The sequence below is a fragment of the Rhinatrema bivittatum genome, unplaced genomic scaffold (assembly GCF_901001135.1).
Source record: "Rhinatrema bivittatum unplaced genomic scaffold, aRhiBiv1.1, whole genome shotgun sequence".
NCBI classification, from domain to species: domain Eukaryota; kingdom Metazoa; phylum Chordata; class Amphibia; order Gymnophiona; family Rhinatrematidae; genus Rhinatrema; species Rhinatrema bivittatum.
In genome coordinates this window covers 202,653-222,307 of record NW_021820701.1, presented here as the reverse complement: position 1 = coordinate 222,307, position 19,655 = coordinate 202,653, and the positions used below count along the sequence as shown (strand labels likewise).

General features: G+C 42.2%; 1 protein-coding gene across 3 annotated transcripts in view; it reads left to right on the top strand.

The window, feature by feature from the left end:
* LOC115081973 (lymphokine-activated killer T-cell-originated protein kinase-like) overlaps nucleotides 1-19,655 on the top strand; it is a 144,007-nt gene that overhangs the window by 37,633 nt on the left and 86,719 nt on the right. For all 3 annotated transcript variants that reach the window (XM_029586212.1, XM_029586210.1, XM_029586211.1), the window contains exon 4: nucleotides 3,750-3,901. In XM_029586212.1, the coding sequence (XP_029442072.1) occupies nucleotides 3,750-3,901 (152 nt within the window). The remainder of the gene's footprint in view (nucleotides 1-3,749; nucleotides 3,902-19,655) is intronic.

Sequence of the window (19,655 nt, the reverse complement as noted above, 5' to 3'; positions counted from 1 at the left end):
TCTACTAGGTCACAGGCTACCTCTTGGGCAGAATGACAGTTAATTTCTCCTCAGGAGATTTGTAAAACAGCGACTTGGAAGTCGTTGCATACTTTTGCTCGTCATTACCGCTTGGATGTTCACGCTCCAAGTTCGGCAGCCTTCGGAGAGAGTGTTCTCCGAGCGGGACTCTCTGGGTCCCACCCTAATTGAATCAGCTCTGGTACATCCCAGGGTCTGGACTGATCCAGGTACGTACAGGGGAAGGAAAATTGGTTCTTACCTGCTAATTTTCGTTCCTGTAGTACCATGGATCAGTCCAGACGCCCACCCTTTATGTCTGTGTATTATATTTATCTTTTCAGAGAGTCCGCTCGTTCACTGTTTGGGTGATTAAACCGCCTTTTCATGCTGTCTATTTTTCTTAATATTTTCTTGTTTATTCCCAAGATTTTTTTTTTGGGATTCTGCTTCCATTTAGGATTTGTGAGTTGGAAATTCGTTCTCCTGGTTAGATAGCTAGTTAATATGTTAGTAGTTAAATTTCTGCTTTGATACTGGTCAATACTGATTGGCTGCAGGTGGTGCTCCAGGGTATACGTCAGAGTCATTAGAATGTTTTCTCTGCCTCCCTCTGCTGGATTGGTGACATAACCCAGGGTCTGGACTGATCCATGGTACTACAGGAACAAAAATTAGCAGGTAAGAACCAATTTTCCTTTAGTAGCGTTTGACTGTTTGAAATAGTATTTATTGAATTATGATGTAAAAGATTACATTTCAAAGTATATTTACAAAGGAGCATACATTCAGAAGTATTATCAATTTGAGTATGAACAAAACTCAACTATACTTTCTAAAATATTTTTAGCAGCTCCTTTACAATTTTGCTCGGATCTGCCTTATAAAAAAAATATGGGCTATCCAAGACCTCATACACTTTGTAGAGTAATTGTATGATGTAAATTGGGACCTTTTTTGAGTAGAGCTAATTTCAGATGAGTTGCTGGGGAACCCCCCCCCCCCCCCCCAAAAAAAAAAAAAAAAAAAAACAACTCTGGAGTTTTATACAACATGGGTACTGCAACTTATGAAAAAAAGTAAAAATATATGTATTGATATTTTCTATGACCCTGTTGGCTAGTGGTCAAAACAGCCATGCACTTCCTCTGATATATTAATGAACTATGTAATCAACTCAGAGGCACTCGGCAAATTATTATGCCCATATTTATTTTGTTATCCAATTTTTAAACATCATTTTCATTATGACAATTATTATTAGACCACAATGCCCACATACATCTAAAAATATCCCCCCATCATTCATGCACTATCCTTCATTCACACCACTCATACCTTTCATGCAACATGCCACTTAAAATATTGACTAAAGGATTTTTTTTTTCAAATAAGCCTAACATTGCTTATGTCCTATACTGATGGCTCAAATGATTCATGTATATTCATCTGTTTTTTACAGTTGACTGATATTTTAGATCACATTGCCTTCATGTTATGCAATGCAAAATGATTCGATTATATGTAAATCCCTCTTATACAATTACTGCTATTTTAATTATTTGTACATAGTTGTTGACAGGTGAGGACCTCTTTGTCCTCTCTCTTGTTAATTGCCCAATTCTATGAGACTCTGCCTCTGTTTATTTCACTCCTTTGCCCTAACCATTAACCAAACACGCTTGAATTTGATTACTTTTTGTGGTTATTCCCATCTCTGTTAAGCTATTCTAGAACATAAGACATACCATGGTTTTTCAAAGGGTTCATCGAACCCAGCATCCTGTCTCAGTGGCCAATCCACATCACAAGGCAGTAACGGGCAGATCCTAAAGATTAGATCACTTCTTGTGATTACTCCCAAGGATGGCTTTTTCCAATCCTATCTGGCTAATAATTGTTTATGGACTTTTGTTCCATAAACCTGTCCAAGAGCTTTTAAACCCAGCTATTCTAGATGCCTTGACTGCAATCTCTAGCTTGATTGTGCATTGGGTTTCCTACTTCATATAGAGGTCAAACTTCAAAAAATGCTCAATGCCTATGTAATCTCTGTCCCAACTTTTCTGCAACAGGGGCTCCAATGAGAGGAGATGGGCCAGATTGGTGCTCATGCTTCCAGGTTCTTCTCACTTGGGGAAAACCAGCCTGTCAGGCGACAGTTCACAAAAAAGAAATACATACCACCAGTATAAATGATGATCAAAAATACAAAATTTTTAGTGGTAATCTTGATGCAGGTGAAAAACCATAGCGGGTACACATGTTTAGTGCAAATTCAGTGAGAGAAAATTCCAAGAAATCAATCTGTCCGTAGCACCCTGGTAGTAGGTACTTTCAAAAGAAAACTTCCCTGGGCACTTCACTTAGTGGTACCTGCAAGCTGGTTGCAGAATCTAGTTGATTGGAACTGGATACTCCTTAGTGTAAACCAAGGTAGATGAGCGTCTGACTGCTTTCCTCTGACTGCAACTTATGACTCCAGCTATAACTTAAGATTCCAGCTATGGAACTCTACACCTTGGAAGCAATCTACATGGACAGTATAGTATCAGCTCCCTTTTTCCTTAAGACCACCTTTAGTTCTTCAATAGTCTCAGTGATTCCTTTATTCCCCAAAACAAATCTTTCCCAAAGTCCTGAAGGCCTGGGAATCCTGTTCTTGGGCTCCACAGAACAGAAAATAGTCTCTCTTGGAAAGAGAGATCCTGAGGAACTACTTTAAACTACAAGGGCTCACTAGTTCTGTTAAACTCAAGAAACCTCCCACTGGGAAATGTCAAATACCTTTGCCTTTACTAATCTATTTTACCTTGTACAGTCTGAGGCCTACTAGTAAAGGACAGTTTTGAGACACTCCCCCTTACACCTAAATTTAGGAAGGTCGTCAAGAGCCTGAATTTTCAGCTGATAATTCTCTTAAATTTAAGAGCTTAAATTTTTGCTGAAAATCATTGCAAGTGCCTTTTTCCTCCTGCCCTAAATTCATCCCCATAGCCACCTACTTTTAAGATTTTAGAAAAAATAAACTCCTAGATTTAGGAACTCAGCCCTAGTCTGTTTTCTAAGGAGCCAATTTAAATGCTTAAATTCCAAAGTTATTCACCTAAACCTTTTGAAAATTGACTCCATGATAATTGCTTGTTGTTTCCTAGGTACCAATGACCTGACTAAGGGTAAACTAGAAATGTTCAGGAGTACTTCAGGGAATTGGGGAAAGGTCAGGTAACTTACTGTGATCTTTACAGATCTGTTAATTGTATAAAAGTAGTGGCAAGATTCTCACTCATCTGCGGTATTTATTTTCATTCTCTTTTTTTTCTAAAATGCACATTTAATAAATGAACAATATAACAGAACAAATGTTATTTCTGGGATTATCCCTAATGTTGTAAAAGTGCCATGGGATTGTTCATATCCATAGGTTGATAAATGTATCATCTAAAGAATGGTACCTTCAGCAGTATAGAGTCCTCTAACATTCTGGATGGTTGATTTCGTACTTTCTCAGAAAGAGAAGTATTTTCCTGCAGAGCCACAACACAACTCTCCTGAAGCAGCTAGTTGTCTTTGGAGGTCTTCCACTCAAGTATTGACTTTCTGACCCTGCCCAGCTTCTGCAATTTCATAGATTCAGAACCTACATAGTAGAGCTATAGATTTGTACATGATTGCATATTAGTAACTATAAGGGACATAAGAAATGCATAATTATATAGCATAACATTTCAATGTGCATATTAATTTAGGTCTCCAAGAGGTTCGTCTGAAAACTCTCAATCCCCTTGGGCTGTGAAGAAGATTAATGCAAAACTAAATAACATACATCAAAGCATTTACCAACAGAGACTCAATGAAGAAGCTAGCATTTTAAAAAACCTTCAGCACCCAAACATTGTAGGTAAGTTGATTTAACAAATGTTTAGATACATGTGCAAAAAAACCCCCCTTAGTTTTAGCTATTATAGATCATATCATAGACAACTACCAATTACTTTTTTTCACATTTTACACATGAGACACTTATACAAGTGTCTCACGCAAGCAGCTTAATGAGAGAACACTGTAGACATGTTTCTGAGGTACTGAATTGGATAAGTTTTAACTTGTCATTGCTATTGTTTGACATCACAATATTTTTTCTTCTTTTGTCTCTGGATAATTTTGGTTCTCAGATGACAAGCAGGATGGCAGCTCTGACAAATGAAGCCTGGCATGGAATTTTTATCTCAGCTTCTAGAAGGTTGAGAATTCCCCACTGGGCATGTGCAATAAGCCATACTACCACATGTTTACACGGGGGCTGCTTCAGTCTCATCTTTTCTGCAAAGCCTACTGATCTCTTCTTTCCTGCTATACTTGATTCCTTTGGTATCTTCCCCAGGCAGGAATCGTTCATTGTGGGACCCCACAGTCTTTTCTTTCCTCTTAGAATCCCAAAGTAGATTTTTCAGTCGTTTTTGTAAGTTTTTTTTTCTTTTTGTTTGTGTCCGTATAGTGCACTGGCCTTGGTGCACCAAAGTGGCATCGACCGTGTTCAGACATTGAGTCCTTTATTATTTCACAACTTTGGTTTTCCATTCAGTTCCCCTTATGGCTGCCATTGACTTTGACGTGATGCATAAAAGGCTCATGTTTCTCACAGATCCCCATAATGTGTCCATGATATCCAAGGTTGTCAGTGTTGCATGACCATGACCCCTAAGGGCATAGATTCTAGCTTGACCTGATGGAAAAGCAATTTCCATCAGGTCAAGCTGTAAGTCCAACCCATCAGTATTGGCGTCAGAGGTATCAACATCAATGAACCCAGGAGCTGCATTGGACTCTAGCTGTGTATTAATAAGGGCAGAGTATTGAACACCTTCGCATCCAGCACCAGGAAGGACCAGGGGACGAGCTGTCATCTTCCTCTTCCCACCTGAAGAAGGTGAAGGGGGTCAGCCTTTTTGGTTATGGCATCAAAAAGTTCTTATGAGTACTGAACAAAGACCCAGAAGCATTGACTTTGTCTATGAATAATGCCTGGAGTGGGAACGTTCTGGCTGTGACTGTGAAACCCCTGAAATGTTCTTGCAGTAAGGAGTTTCATATCTGGCTCATAAAAGAACTAAGGCTGGGTGGTTTAATTCATCAGATCTGGTTTGAGTGCATGAAGGATAAGCCCTGACCTATCATGTCATGTTTATTGGACTTTAATGATAAAGTTAATTTAATGAGAGTCGATAAAACAAAAAACCTCCTTGAATTGAGATATGATGAGCAAGGTGTTTATGATGATTACTCCACTAAAGCGGCGGCGCGAAATGACGCCAATCTGCTCTTGTAAGGATAAATGTGTGCTTGCATTTCTTGCACTGCTGCAATTTACTTGGAATGGCCAGCAAAAGAAATTTGATTTGGCAACTTAAAGCCAAGAATTTTTGGCAGAAAAAGACTCAAATTGCAATTATGAATGAACCAAAACAATTAAAGTATTTCTTATTTATTGCTTAAGAGTGGACTATTTAAATCATATGTGTATCCAAAGCGACCATCATAAAGCACTGGGTTGACCTTGTGAACCTTACTCGCCAACCCAAAAAAAATTTCTGTGCTTAAAACGAGTTAATAATCAGTCACTTTGAGATATCACTCTTTAAACAGTCATTTCACTGAATTTATATAGTGAACCTCATTAAAAAAATACACTTATCTGCTGTCTGAATGTTAATTACTTAAATTCTTGGACGGCACTTGCTCAGTAACTTTCGCATGTGAAGTCAATAAATGCCCATGCTGTCTTCAATACCTGACACTGCAACGTTTCGGAGCTGAGCTCCTTCAGGGGTTGTGACCAACTCCTTGTTTTCTCTCATTCCAGTCAGCCTTTATACTCCTATATAAAGATACCATAAGAACATAACATGCCATACTGGGTCAGACCAAGGGTCCATCAAGCCCAGCATCCTGTTTCCAACAGTGGCCAATCCAGGCCATAGGAACCTGGCAAGTATCCAAAAACTAAGTCTATTCCATGTTACCGTTGCTAGTAATAGCGATGGTTATTATCTAAGTCAACTTGATTAATAGCAGGTAATGGACTTCTCCTCCAAGAACACATCCAATCCTTTTTTAAACACAGCTATACTAACTGCACTAACCACATCCTCTGGCAACAAATTCCAGAGTTTAATTGTGCGTTGAGTGAAAAATAACTTTCTCCGATTAGTTTTAAATGTGCCACATGCTAACTTCATGGAGTGCTCCCTAGTCTTTCTATTATCCGAAAGAGTAAAAAAACGATTCACATCTACCCGTTCTAGACCTCTCATGATTTTAAAAGTCCTAACATCTTTAGTCTTTCCTCATAGGGGAGCTGTTCCATTCCCCTTATCATTTTGGTCGCCCTTCTCTGTACCTTCTTCCATTGCAATTATATCTTTTTTGAGATGCAGCGACCAGAATTGTACCCAGTATTCTAGGTGTGGTCTCACCATGGAGCGATACAGAGGCATTATGACATTTTCCGTTTTATTCACCATTCCCTTTTTAATAATTCCCAACATTCTGTTTGCTGGTTTGAGTGCATAATGTTCCCTTAACCTTATGTATCATAATATTGACTGTTCCAAAAAAAACCAACTCTGAGAGGCGCAAAACTATTAGAAAGATAAATGATCACTTACATCTTTTATGCATGATGTTCCAAAACGTCATTATGATGTCACCTTCATGGCGTCTGATGCTAGTTGTTTGAATGCCACCATTTTATACCGAGAAGGCCCGCAAAACTGGGATGTCAGTCAAAAAGACAAAGGTCCAACCTATTACAACACTGGTGTCAATAAAAAATAAAAAATACAGCGGAAGTCCTTGAAATGGTAAACCTTGTTAAATCAGTATGTACCAATCTTATCATTCAACCCTTTAGGTTCCACTGTATTTAATTTATGGATCCAATAATTTTCCCATAAATTCAACTTAGCATTTCGATCCCTTCCCCCCCCCCCGTTTTAACGGTGGATTGTGTTCCAATACGGTCCATTTGAATTATTCAAAGGAATGTCCTTTCAATATACAATGTGGTATCATAAATGCTTTTAAAGCCTTTGTAGAAACTCAGCTACGATGCTCTATTAACCGTGTCCTGATTTTTCGAGATGTATGTCCAATATATCATTTCTAGCATAGACATAAGAGCGCATAGACCATAAAATTGGAATCACAGTAAGTGCTATATTTATGAGTAATAACATATCCTGTGTTGGGGTCCTTCCATGACGTGCCCACTATGGTGGAATTGCATAAATCACACTTAGAGCATGCTATATGTCCTGCATTAGTAATAGGTGACTGTGATTTATCTACCAAAGCAGCACGCACTATACACTGCTTAATGTTTAATCGTCTTGCATATGCAAACATGGGTAGAGAACTAAAAATTTCATGTGTGCTCAAAACATGCCAATTTCACTGAAAATTTTCCTTAATCTGTTTAGTAAAGTTTGTGCATTTTAACATACAAACTATTATTCCAACAGTTGGTTTGCTCTATACTGCAAAAGTTGATCTCGATCAGAAAAATGTGCTCTTGTGAAGGTTTTTTTAATAACCTTTTTAGGATAGCCTCTATGCCCCTATGCCTTATCAACAATTGAGAAGACTGGTTGAAAAACTCTTCGTTTTCATTCTGCGGATGCGAAAGAACTGCCCAACAGAGAGCCTATACTTAAAGTGCTGCGGATGATGACTTTCAAAGCGTAGCAAATTGTTCCTATCAGTTGATTTCTGAAATAAAGTGGTCTGTATCCCAGTGTCTGTTTGTTAATCAATATGTCCAAAAATGCTAATTGATTAAGATTATGTCATGGAAAATTTCAAATTCCTATCCACTTGATTAAGCCATTCATGGAATGCCAGAAGGTGTTCTTCTGTCTGCGTCCAAACAAAAAATATATCATCAATGTACCTTGTCCACATGTGTACATACTGAAAAAAAACGAGAAGTGTACACCACTGCCTCTTCAAATTTAGTGACAAATAAGTTAGCTATATCTAGAGCCAATGGAGAGCCCATAGCTACTCCATGGTAAACGTCCTTCCCAAAAAGAAAAAAATTATGGCAAAGAACAAGTTCTCTACATAAATTCAGTGAATGACTGTTTAAAGAGTGATATCTCAAAGTGACTGATGATTAACTCGTTTTAAGCACAGAAAAGTTTTTTTGGGTTGGCGGGCAAGGTTCACAAAGTCAACCCAGTGCTTTATGATGGTTGCTTTGGATACACATATGATTTAAATAGTCCACTCTTAAGCAATAAGAAATACTTTAATTGTTTTGTTATTTTTCTTATAAATCCGAGGGTTTTCTAATTTAATAATGAATGAACAGACATCCTGTGTTAAGAAAGAACTTTTGTGTCTGCATTTAAATTATTTCTTTTTTCTGCATTTGTGCTTAACTACCTGAAGGACATGGTAAAATAGCGGTTTGACAAAGGAATTTATTTTGGAGGCTATTATGCTTTTGGTAGTGACTATTTTTTTATTTGATCTTTATTAATTAAATCATTTACACCAAATGAAATAACAAAATATGAGCGACCATAGGAAATAATACAAACAAGGCACAGCAACTACAATTAGCATTGTAAGCCCAAATCAAAAATAGGGGGAGAACCAATAAAATAATTCAGGAAAGTAAAGCAGGAAAGAAGAGAACTTCTAGAGCTGGGAGCATTAGATAAATGATTCTGAAACCCCCTCCACTATAGTTGCAATTCCCAATCTTAAGACCCCATGTTCTTAACTATCAAAAAATGGTCTAGACAGGATGGATCTAAAATAAAAAAAATTAATTTGATGTGAAACCAAACATTTACATGGGTACTTAAAAAGATTGCCCTAATATCTAATACCTTCTGTCTCAAATCAATAAATTGCTTCCTCCGGGCTTGAGTTGCCCACAAAACATCAGGGAATACCTGAATGTTTTGTCTGCAGAAAGAAATCTTTATAGGGAAAATGTTTCAAAAATCAAATTTTTATCTTGTTCTGCAGCAAAAGAAACAAGGTGGTTCTAGTAGGTATATCATCAATGAAAGCTTCAAGAAATTTTGAAATCCCAGGACTCAATTACTGAACAATCAACTCTACCATCTAACCTCCCTCCCACCCTTCACCATTTTCCTCCTAGGTAGATAAATTCTAAATAGGGTAGGAACATCTTTTTCAGGGATAAGGAAAATCTTGCAAAGATATTTCTTAAATTCTTTGCAGCCATAAACTTGGTTTCTGAAAGTTCAAAAAATGAAGAATCTTTGCTCTCTGTTCTTCAGGATTTCCAATTGATTATGGATGAAAAAAATATCCTTGATATGAGAAACAGACGAGGCCTGTAAAGTAGGAACCTGAGGCACAAGAACAAAAATGGACCCCTCAAGACTTTTGAGTTTAGACTCACGGTCCTCCATCTTTGACCTAATTTCCATAGAAAAATTGCAGAGTTCAGTCACAGACTAGAATAGATTTTTCTCATTTTTTTTTTTCAACCAACCTCCATATATCCAATAGTGTAACATTTGAAGGCTCCTCAAACCCTCCTGTAGTGACCTCAGGAGAGGGAACCACTGATGGAAGAGAGATCCTTTGTGATCCAGAGGACAGAATCTTATTTTCATGACCAACTTCAAAGGGAGACCCTGGCATAGATCCCTCATCAAACGCCAAATTGGATGTAGGTTCCACAGCAAGAGAATTAGATAAAGACACATCAGTAGAAAACTGACCTGATGGCTGAGGAGGAGGGAGATTCTCGCCCAGACTCTGTGAAAGTCCAGAATAAGAGTTCTCCACAGTCACAACATCCACAATGGGCTGCTGAGGAATGTAGGACATGTGCATCCATTGGCCCTCGAATAACTGCATTAGATGGTGAAGGCCACACTCTAACTTTTCATTTTTCCCCTTGAGAAAACAAGGTGCAAGTATAGCATTGTTGCAAGAAACACATCTATCTAAAAGTGAGCATACAAAATTAAAATAAAAGTGGGTGACTGTTATGTAACCTCTTCTCTGTCTACTCGAATGGCATGGGTAGCTATTTTAATGTATAAATCCCTGACATATGTGGAGGAGTGAGTTATTAAAGATATGGAGGGGCGTTATGTTATCTGGGTGGACTGCATTTTTGAGGAGAGAGTTGGTCTTTGTTCATTCTAAGTTCCCAATGTAAACTTGCATTCTTTCTTTTACCATTTGTTAGATGTATTGACTGATTTAGATGATATACCTTTAATCTTGGGTGGAAACATGAATTGTGTGGTGGCTGGGATACAGAGAGAGCAGTATTAAGGTGGTAGGACTTGGGCCTAGGTAAGGGGAGGGGGAGTCTCCTTCTTGTGCAGGCCTTTAAAATTGTTGGATATTTCACATTTATTACACCCAGGAGTAAAATAATTTATACATATCTCTAAATCATGTTTCACTCAAAGCCACTTAATTATATTCTAATTTCTGAAACTTTTTTTTTCTAAATTGCAGGTGGTGGAGATTGGATCACTGTCTCTTTCAGATCATGGCCCCAGTAATATTAGATTATAAATTTGGTAGATTGGACCGCTCTTGTTTATGGAGGCTGCCAACCAATTTGGAGGTTGATCCAAATTTTAAATAATTTATTCAGGCCAAGTGGCAGGCTTTTGTAGATCATAATAAACAACATGAGCATAATCTCAGATTATATCGGCATACTGTAAAGGTGGTGGTGTGCAGGGAAATGTTTGTATGCCATTATTAAGAAGAAAATATTGAATCACAATATTTGTTTTGGAAAAGCAATTTTGAGTGGCACATTTAAAACTGGCAAACATGACAAACAGTAACATCATAGCAGGTAAAGACCAACTGGTCAATCCAGTCAGCCCAACAAGCTGCTTATGGTTGTAACTGCCACTCTGTGCAGATTGTCCCCATATACCTCTTTCTTCATTTACAGACTAGGGGTCTTTTGTGTTTATCTTATGCCCTTTTAATTCATTTGCTGTTTTCATCCTCACCATTTATTCTGGGAGGACATTCCCAGATGTTGGTTTTGAGTTGCCCTCCTTGGAATTTCCAGATGTTTGTTTTGAGTTGCCCCCCTTGGAATTTGGAAATTGCTTCCTTTCCAATGGAAAAGATTAGAAGTTTATGCGTCAATACCATTCAAGTATCTGAAGATCTGTATCATATCTCTGTTGCACCTTCTCTCCTCAAGGGAATACATATTTAGATTTTCAGCCTCTCCTTGTAAATCTTCTGATACAGATCCCACAGCATTTTGGTCACTTTTCTTTGGACCGCTTCCATCCTGTCACTGCTTTTTTTTTTTTTTTTGAGATACAGGCTCCAGAACTGAACATAGTACTCCAAGTGAAACCTCACCAAGGATCTGTACAAGGGCATTATTGCTATCTTTTTCTTATTTGTTATGCCTCCTTATGCATCCCAGCATCCTTATGGCTTTAAATACCCACACATCAAGGGTTCTAAACACAGGAAATTCTAGCAATAGACAATATATCAAATACAAAACCTGTGTATATGTAGTATTTTAATAATTTTTATTTTAACAATATCAAAAATAGTTTATAAAAAAGTATTTCTAATATGACAATAGGCAATATATAATTCCTATAAATCATCCACTCTCACCATTCATACTCTTTATAAAGACATCATACACAACAAATTTCACATATTGCAAATTAGAAATTACAAACAGTATTAAAATACATTCATTTAAGCGTTCCCCCAAAACCTTTATTTCTTAATTCTGTTTATTAATCCACGGTGGTGTAAACCTTCTAATCCACTATCTTCAATTTATCTATTGGATTTTTCTATTAAATTCTCCTTCCCGACAAGAGACTCCTGTTTTACCACGTGGTTTCATCAGGGGATGTAACATGTACTTTACATCGGATTACTTCACACCGAACCGCCACCGATATCTCAAGGGGTCACTTATTTCAAATATTCACATCTGAGTAGAAACTTTCACCAACTACCGCCGATTTATTATCAACGTTTAATCTGGGACATTTTACAACACAACAACCAAAATGTTTCTCAACCTTAAATCAGCAATTCTACGGCAAGGAAAAACTTTCACAAACTTTTTTTTTCACAATTTCTTTCCAAAATTACCAGTTCCCATCGATATGGTTTAGAATGGCAGCCGCAGCTTTTTTGATCCATTCTAAACCATATAAATGGGGTAATTTAGGAAAGAAATTGTGAAAAAAGTTTGAAGGTTTTTCCTTGCCGTGGAATTACTGATTTAAGGTTGAGAAACATTTTGGTTGTTTTATGAAATATCCCAGGTTAAATGTTGATGATCTCTGAAGCAGGACCACCACCACTCTTCTCTTCTAGGGATCTATTGAACAGGTCACGCAGTGGACCCGCCAGCACATCTTTGATCTCCCTCAGTATCCTGGGATGAACCTCATCAGGCCCCATGGCTTTGTCCACTTTCAGTTTTCCTAGATCTTCCCATACATTCTCTTCTATAAATGGAGTTACATCTACTCCACTCCCCTCCAGTTTCTTAACTAGCGACCGTCCTCCTCCAGGGTCCTCTTTAGTGAACACCGAACTGAAGTATTCATTTAATATTTCTGCCATTTCTTTGTCTCTCTTCACATATTGATTCTTTTCACCTTTCAATTTCATTATACCACTTTGAACTGTTCTCCTTTCTCTGATGTATCTGAAAAATGTTTTGTCACCTCGCTTTACCTTTTTGGCAATCCTTTCTTCCGCTTAACTTTTTGCTGTCTTGATTACTTTTTGTCTCTCTGTTCCACCAGATATTCTTCCTTGTGCTCTTCCCTTTGGGATCCTTTATATTTCTTGAACGCTGTTCTTTTAGCTTTTATTTTGTCAGCCACCTCCTTTGAGATCTTGCTTTTCTTTACTTTTCTAACATATAGATTAGTTGCCTTGGTAATTGCTCCTTTTAGTTTGGTCCATTGTTGTTCCACATCTCTCTTGTTCTCCCAGCCTTCTAGTTCTTCCTCCAGGTACTTCCCCATTTCATCAAAGTCTGTGTTTTTGAACTGCAAAACTCAGGTCTTCGTGCTTTTTCTCCGTATCCTATTTGTGATATGAAACCATGCCGTTTGATCACCTGTGCTGAGGTGGGCACCCACCTGGACATTAGAGACATTATCTCCATTAGTGAGCACTAAATCGAGTATAGCTCCCTCCCTCATGGGTTCCATTACCATTTGTTTGAACATAGCCTCTTGCAGGGCATCCGCTATCTCTCTACTACTGCTAGATTCTGTAGAAGGGATTCTCCAGTCTACATCCGGCAGATTAAAATCTCCAACAATCACCACGTCTCCCTTCTTTCCCATCTTTTGGATGTCTTCAACCAGATCTCTGTCAACAGTTAACACTTGGCCAGGGCTGTTCACTGGACACTGTATCTGCTATTCATTTTGAACAGACTCTCCCCCAGAATTAGCTAGCTAATTTAAGCTTTTTCCTTAGCTCTCCCCAAGAATTTGTACCACTGGCTGTTTCCTTCAAGTTCAAAGCAGACTGAGGACTTGATTGCCCCCTGCAATCAAGCACTGAGTCAGCTGCCCAAAGCTGTTTAGCCAACCCCTTTTTGTATATTTTTTTTGCTTAAACACACAGCAATTTAATGCAGCAATATCAATATCTAGAAAAAAATACAGATAAGGCTAGCACTACACAAAAAACAGAAAAAATAACAAACCCTCTAAAATAAGGATAAATTAAACTTATTCCTTAGCTGACCCCAAGAATTTGTACTTCTTGCTGTCTCCTTCAAGTTCAAAGCAGCAACTAGTTTGTAATCTACTCCACCACCTTGGCACCCACTCCCACGCTTGTCATTTTATTCATGAGCCTCCTATGTGGGACCATATCAAAACCTTTGCTAAAATGCAAGTAAATCACATCAAGTGCTCTTCCTTAATCAAGTTCTCTACTCATCTAATCAAATCAAATTTGTCTGATAGGAACTTCCCCTGTGAATCCATGCTGCCTTGGGTCCAGCAACCTACTGGGCTGTAGATAGTTCATTTTCCTTTCCTTCAGCAGTCTCTCCATTAATTTTCTGACCACTGAGGTGAGACTAACTGATCTATAGTTCCCAGCCTCCTCTCTGCTACCGCTCTTCTGCAGTCTTGCGACACCACTCCTGTTTCTAGGGATCTGTTGAACAGGTTCTTTAATGGGCCTGCTAGCACATCTCTGTACTTCCTTTAGTATCCTGGGATGTACCTCATTCATCCCCATGGATTTGTCCACTTTGTTTTTCTAGCTCTTCCCAATCATTCTCTTCTGTAAATGGGATTGTCTACCCTACTCCCATTCATGATCTTGTCAACCAACAGGATCTTCTTTAGTGAACACCGAACTGAAATTTTTTGTTTAATATTTCTACTATTTCTTCATCTTTCTCCATAGTTTTCATTCCCTGTATGTACCTGGATCAATCCAGACTGCTGGCTGGCTTTTGCCTCCCTTCCAGCAGATGGAGACAGAGAAAAACTTTGAGAGCGCCCTCTCTTAACCTGGTGAGCCACCTGCTACTCAGTATTTCTCTGTCTCCAGCAGATGGAGGTGGTACAAAACCTGCGGTTCTGATCCAAGCCAAAAAAAAAAAAGTTTTTTCATCTCATCTTGGTAGTCTCCCAGGGGGTTGTGAGGTCCTGGTGGGATCATCCCCCCCCCCCCCGGTCATAAGCATTTGGACGAGCAGGGGTTGGGAAGCCTAATCTGTCCCTGAGTCTGCCAGTGGGGGTGATAGCTGGTGGTCCAGCTCCCTCCCTCCTACGCTCCTCTTCCTCAGCCTCTTCAGGAAAGTATATTTAATTTTTTTGGTCTCTGTCCAAAATTTAAAAAAAAAAAAAATTTTAGAAATTTGTGTGGGGAGAATTTTCGGCTCTCCCTCAGCAGCAGGCAGTGCAAGAGCTATTTTGAGCCCGGGAGCTCGGGGATCTCTGTTATTTTTTTATCTCTCTTCAGTGCCGGCCAGCAGCTGCCCCACAGCGGTTTTTTTTTTTTCTTCCAGTCATGCCACACACAAGCCGGTGCTCCTGCTGCGGCGATCGGCTCTCCAGCCAAGCAACGTTGGGGGTTTATAGCCGGTGCCTCCCTGGTGGGGAGGGAAGTTCTGGCAGGACTGCGGCGGCAGATCTACAGCAACGCAGTGCCGGGAGGCTGCTTGCTGCATCGGAGCCACAGATTGATCCGTTCCTGCGTAGCACGGGAGCGGTGGACATTTTGGGCGCTTTTTGCGCTGCGGAGGGAAGAGTGTTGGGAAGAGGGGGATCTCCCTTCGGCCCTCTCCCCGGCCGATTCCAGCCCTGTGGTGGTCTGAGGAGCCGTGGGGGACTCCCTGATGTGGATCCTGACCATTTAGAGGGTACTTCTGCTGTTTTCTCCACAGTTTATACTATTGAAAAAAGGGGGCCCTGTCCTCTGCAGGGGCCTGTTGGTCCACCGAACAAGGTGCCTAGAAGGGAGGAAACGCCAGTGGCAATGAGGATTTGTCGGGTACAGACCCCGGTGGTCCACCCTGGAGACCTCTTCCGACAATTCGGACCAGGGTGAGGGGCCAGTGGTCCCCACTCCTCCCCCGGATGTTCTGGACATTGGTGTCGCGTCGGACCAGATTCCTCCAGTGGAGGGGTGTTGCAATGTCCCTTCTCGACGATTTCTCTCCGCCTACCTTTCTTTCTTAGCTCCTCCTCTTGCTGTGGATGGACGCCTGGCTGCCGCGGTATCTGCCTGCCATCCTCTCCGGCATCCCCAGACCGGCTTGGGCGCTGCCTCCCACCATGCTCCGATGGCGTGAACCTCAGGGGCGTCCCCCTGTGATGACGTCACGCTGCCCGGATATTTAAAGCCTACAATGTTTGCTAGCCTTTAAGTTAGCAATGGTGATTCTTATGGATGGGATTCGCTCTCTGTACCCAGCTACTCTGCCTCCAATCTTCCATTGGACTCTTAACGCTAACGGGGTATCCGCTCATCGGGGGCCTCACTTGCTTTTCAGGTCGCTATCAGGAAACCGGTACTTCTCCTTGAGGGCCCATGTTCCCTGACTCGCTGCCTGCTCCTTCCTTCTCTTCTGCCTGGAAGGATTTGCTATCTTCAACACCAGTGAGTACTACCATATTCACCTCACCATCTGTTCCCTGGAACCAGGTACTCGCTCCTCGAGGGCCTGCCTCCATTCCAGCTCTAGTGCCATCTCCTACATGAAACCTCTGTGTGTGTACATTACCTTCAAGCCTCTCAGTGGGGTTCTCCATACTGGGGCTTTGTGCATATTCCACTGTACTCATTATTCTCAGTTCTTTCCACTACAGTACTGCTATCAGAGGAGTCGCTGTTCCAGCGCCTGAGGGATACTAGCCCAGCCGGGCTACTTCTGCTCACTACTGCCACCTCTGGTGGCTTCATCACATTGTCTAATAAAAGATCAATCTCTGTGTTTGTGTGTCCTAAGCTGAGCCTGACCTGTGGCCCCTCATGAGACTTCCCCCCGTGGGCGTGGTCAGCTGCCACAGTGTCCAAGGGTCCACCCAAACCTCACTAATTATAGGAAGGGGGATGACCCTAAGGTGGTCTGCTTATTTCAGAGAGACGAACTGGCGCCTTTGATTCCCCATGTCCTTGCGGAGCCGGGCATCGCAGTCCCTCCCTCTGAACCAAGTCCAGACATGGTGGATCCTGTCCTCCATGCTTGAACTTTCCCCCTGCACGCTATGCTGAGGCAGATGATACTTCCAGGAGTGGGATTCCCTGGAAACAGACCTCAAGGTTAGCAGGGTTATGGTCAAGTTGTATTCGTTGCCTGAGGATGTGTTGGAGCTGCTGCGGAGTCCTAAGGTGGATGCGTCAGTCTCCGCAGTTACTAAGCGGATGACCATTCCTGTAGCAGGGGCAGCGGCTTTGAAGGATTTGCAGGATTGCAAATTGGAAGGTTACCTCGAGGATTTTTTAAGTGTCTGCCCTGGGCATTCGTACTATGGTCTGCAGCAGTTACATGCTCCGGGCGAGCCTGCGCTGGGTACAGCAGTTGCAGAGTGCCAAAGATCCAGCGCCTTCTGAGGCGAAGCAAGCCTAACGTATGGAGGCCGTGGTGGCGTATGGGTCGGATGCAGTTTATGACCTACTTTGCACTTCGTCACAAACTATGGTGTCGGTAGTGTCAGCCTGGAAGCTTCTGTGGCTGCGGAATTGGTCTGCAGATGTATCTTCTAAAGCCCAGTTGGGGGCTTTTCCTTTTAAGGGAGGCTCCTGTTTGGAGAAGACCTGGAGCAGCTGATCAAGAATTTGGGCGAAAATAAGGTCCACAGACTGCTGGAGGACAGGTCGAAAGACCAGAAAGCCATTTTCTTCACCCGCCTTCAGATTCGGGGGCAGAGGCGTTTTCGTCAGAGCAGGACTCAGAACAGAGGCAGCAGACAAGCCTCGGCGAAGTTCCACCAGTCTTGATCCCCAGCCTACCGTGGATGTCGCATGCCCCGGGATGGAGCCAGACAGGGCACCACAGGGGTCAAGTCCTCTCAATGAATAGAGGCCAGCCCACTCTGCGGATCTTGTGATAGTGGGTGTCTGTCTCTCTTTCTCCAGGAGTGAGTCCATATCATGTCAGACCGATGGGTCCTCAGTGTGATAGAACATGGCTATGCATTAGAATTTTCTCGTCTGCTCCGAAGTCTTTTTTTTCTGGTGTCCCCTTGCGGTTCCCCAGCAAAAGAGTTGATTGTTCGTCAAACCCTCGGTCATCTCCAGAGTCTGGGGGCTATCATACCGGTTCCTCAAGTGGAGTGGGGGGAAGGGATGTTATTCCATCTTTTCGGCCCATCCTGGATTTGAAGAAGGTCAGTGTAGCCCTCAAGGTGCCTCGTTTCCGCATGGAGAAGCTCCGGTCAGTCATTGTAGCTGTGCAAAAGGGCGAATACCTGGTGTCCTTAGACTTGACAGAAGCCTATCTACACATAGGCATTTGATGGGACCATCAGAAGTTCCTCAGATTTATGCTCCTCGGATAGCATTTCCAGTTTTGTGCCCTGCCATTTGGCCTTGCCAAAGCTCCACGGACTTTCACCAAAGAAATGGTGGTGGTGGCGGCGTCCTTAAGGAAGGAAGGAGTGCTGGTGCATCCCTATCTGGACGACTGGCTCATTTGAGCGAAATCGGCAGCCCTATGCTCGCAAGCTATGGAGATGGCGTTAAGCCGCCTGCGCTACCTGGGTTGGATGGTCAACCTCGCCAAGAGACATCTTGTCCCTTCCCAGGTCCTGGAGTTTTTGGGAGCCCATTTTGACACTCAAGTGGGCAAGGACTTCCTTTCCGGGGACAGAATCATCAAATTGCATGGTCAAGTGCAGTCCCTGCTATGAGCCTCCATGCCCAGAGTTGGGATTACTTGCATGTCCTTGGTTCCATGGCATCGACCTTGGAGTTGGTTCCGTGGCCTTTGCGCATATGAGGCCTCTGCAAGCGGCTTTATTATCCTGTTGGAACCCAATGTTGGAGGAGTTCTATCTCCTGTTGCCACTTACAGACGTTGCCAGGTCCAGTCTTTCGTGGTGGCTGGTTCAGCAGCATTTGGATTGTGGCGTGGATCTGGAAATACCCCGGTGGATGGTGGTGATGACTGATGCCAGCCTCTTTGGCTCGGGAGCAGTGTGTCAGGATCGAGCGGTGGAGGGCCAGTGGTCTCTGGAGGAGGCGTCCTGGTCGATCAGTCGCCTCAAGACATGGGCCTTTTGCTTGGCTCTGGAGAGTTTCCTCCCCCCTTCTGTGCTCCCAGGCAGTTCGAGTTCTGTTGGATAATGCGACGACAGTGGCCTATATCAACCGGTAAGGAGGAACAAGAAGTCGCCCCGTAGCTCTTGAAGCGGATCTGTTAATGGCCTGAGCAGAGCGCCATCTAGAGATGTTGGCGGTGGCACACATTGCGGAGGCAACCAATATACAAGCGGACTTCCTCAGTCGCCACCAGCTAGACCCGGGGGAATGGGAGCTGTCAGACGCCATGCGGCTGATATCTCGCCGGTGGGGCAAGCCTCACATGGATCTCATGGCGACCCGCGCAAATACCAAGGCATTGCGCTTCTTCAGTTGCAGGAGAGATCATGGCGCAGAAAGAGTCTATGCTCTGGTGGTTCCCTGGCCACACGATATGCTACTTTATGTATTCCCTCTGTGGCCACTGGTGGGAAAGGTGATAAGGAGGATTGAATTTCACCCGGGCCAAGTCATTCTCATAGCTCCAGAGTGGCCATGCCGTTCATGGTTCGCGGATCTCGTGAACCTGTGTGTGGTGGGACCCCTACGGTTGAGTCATTTCCCGAAACTTCTTCGACAAAGTCCCATATTTTTCGATCAGGCAGCTTACTTTTGTTTTGCGGCCTGGCTTTTGAAAGGCGTAGGTTGAGGAAGAAGGGAAATCAGAATGAAGTGATCTCTACTCTACTAAGAGCTCGGAAGGCTTCTACCTCCCTTGCCTATGTTCATGTTTGGAAGGTCTTTGAGTCCTGGTGTGAGCCTCTGGGGGTGGATCCTCGGAAAGCCTCTGTTCCCTTGGTTCTTTCCTTCCTGCAAGACGGGCTTCAGAAAGGGTTGTC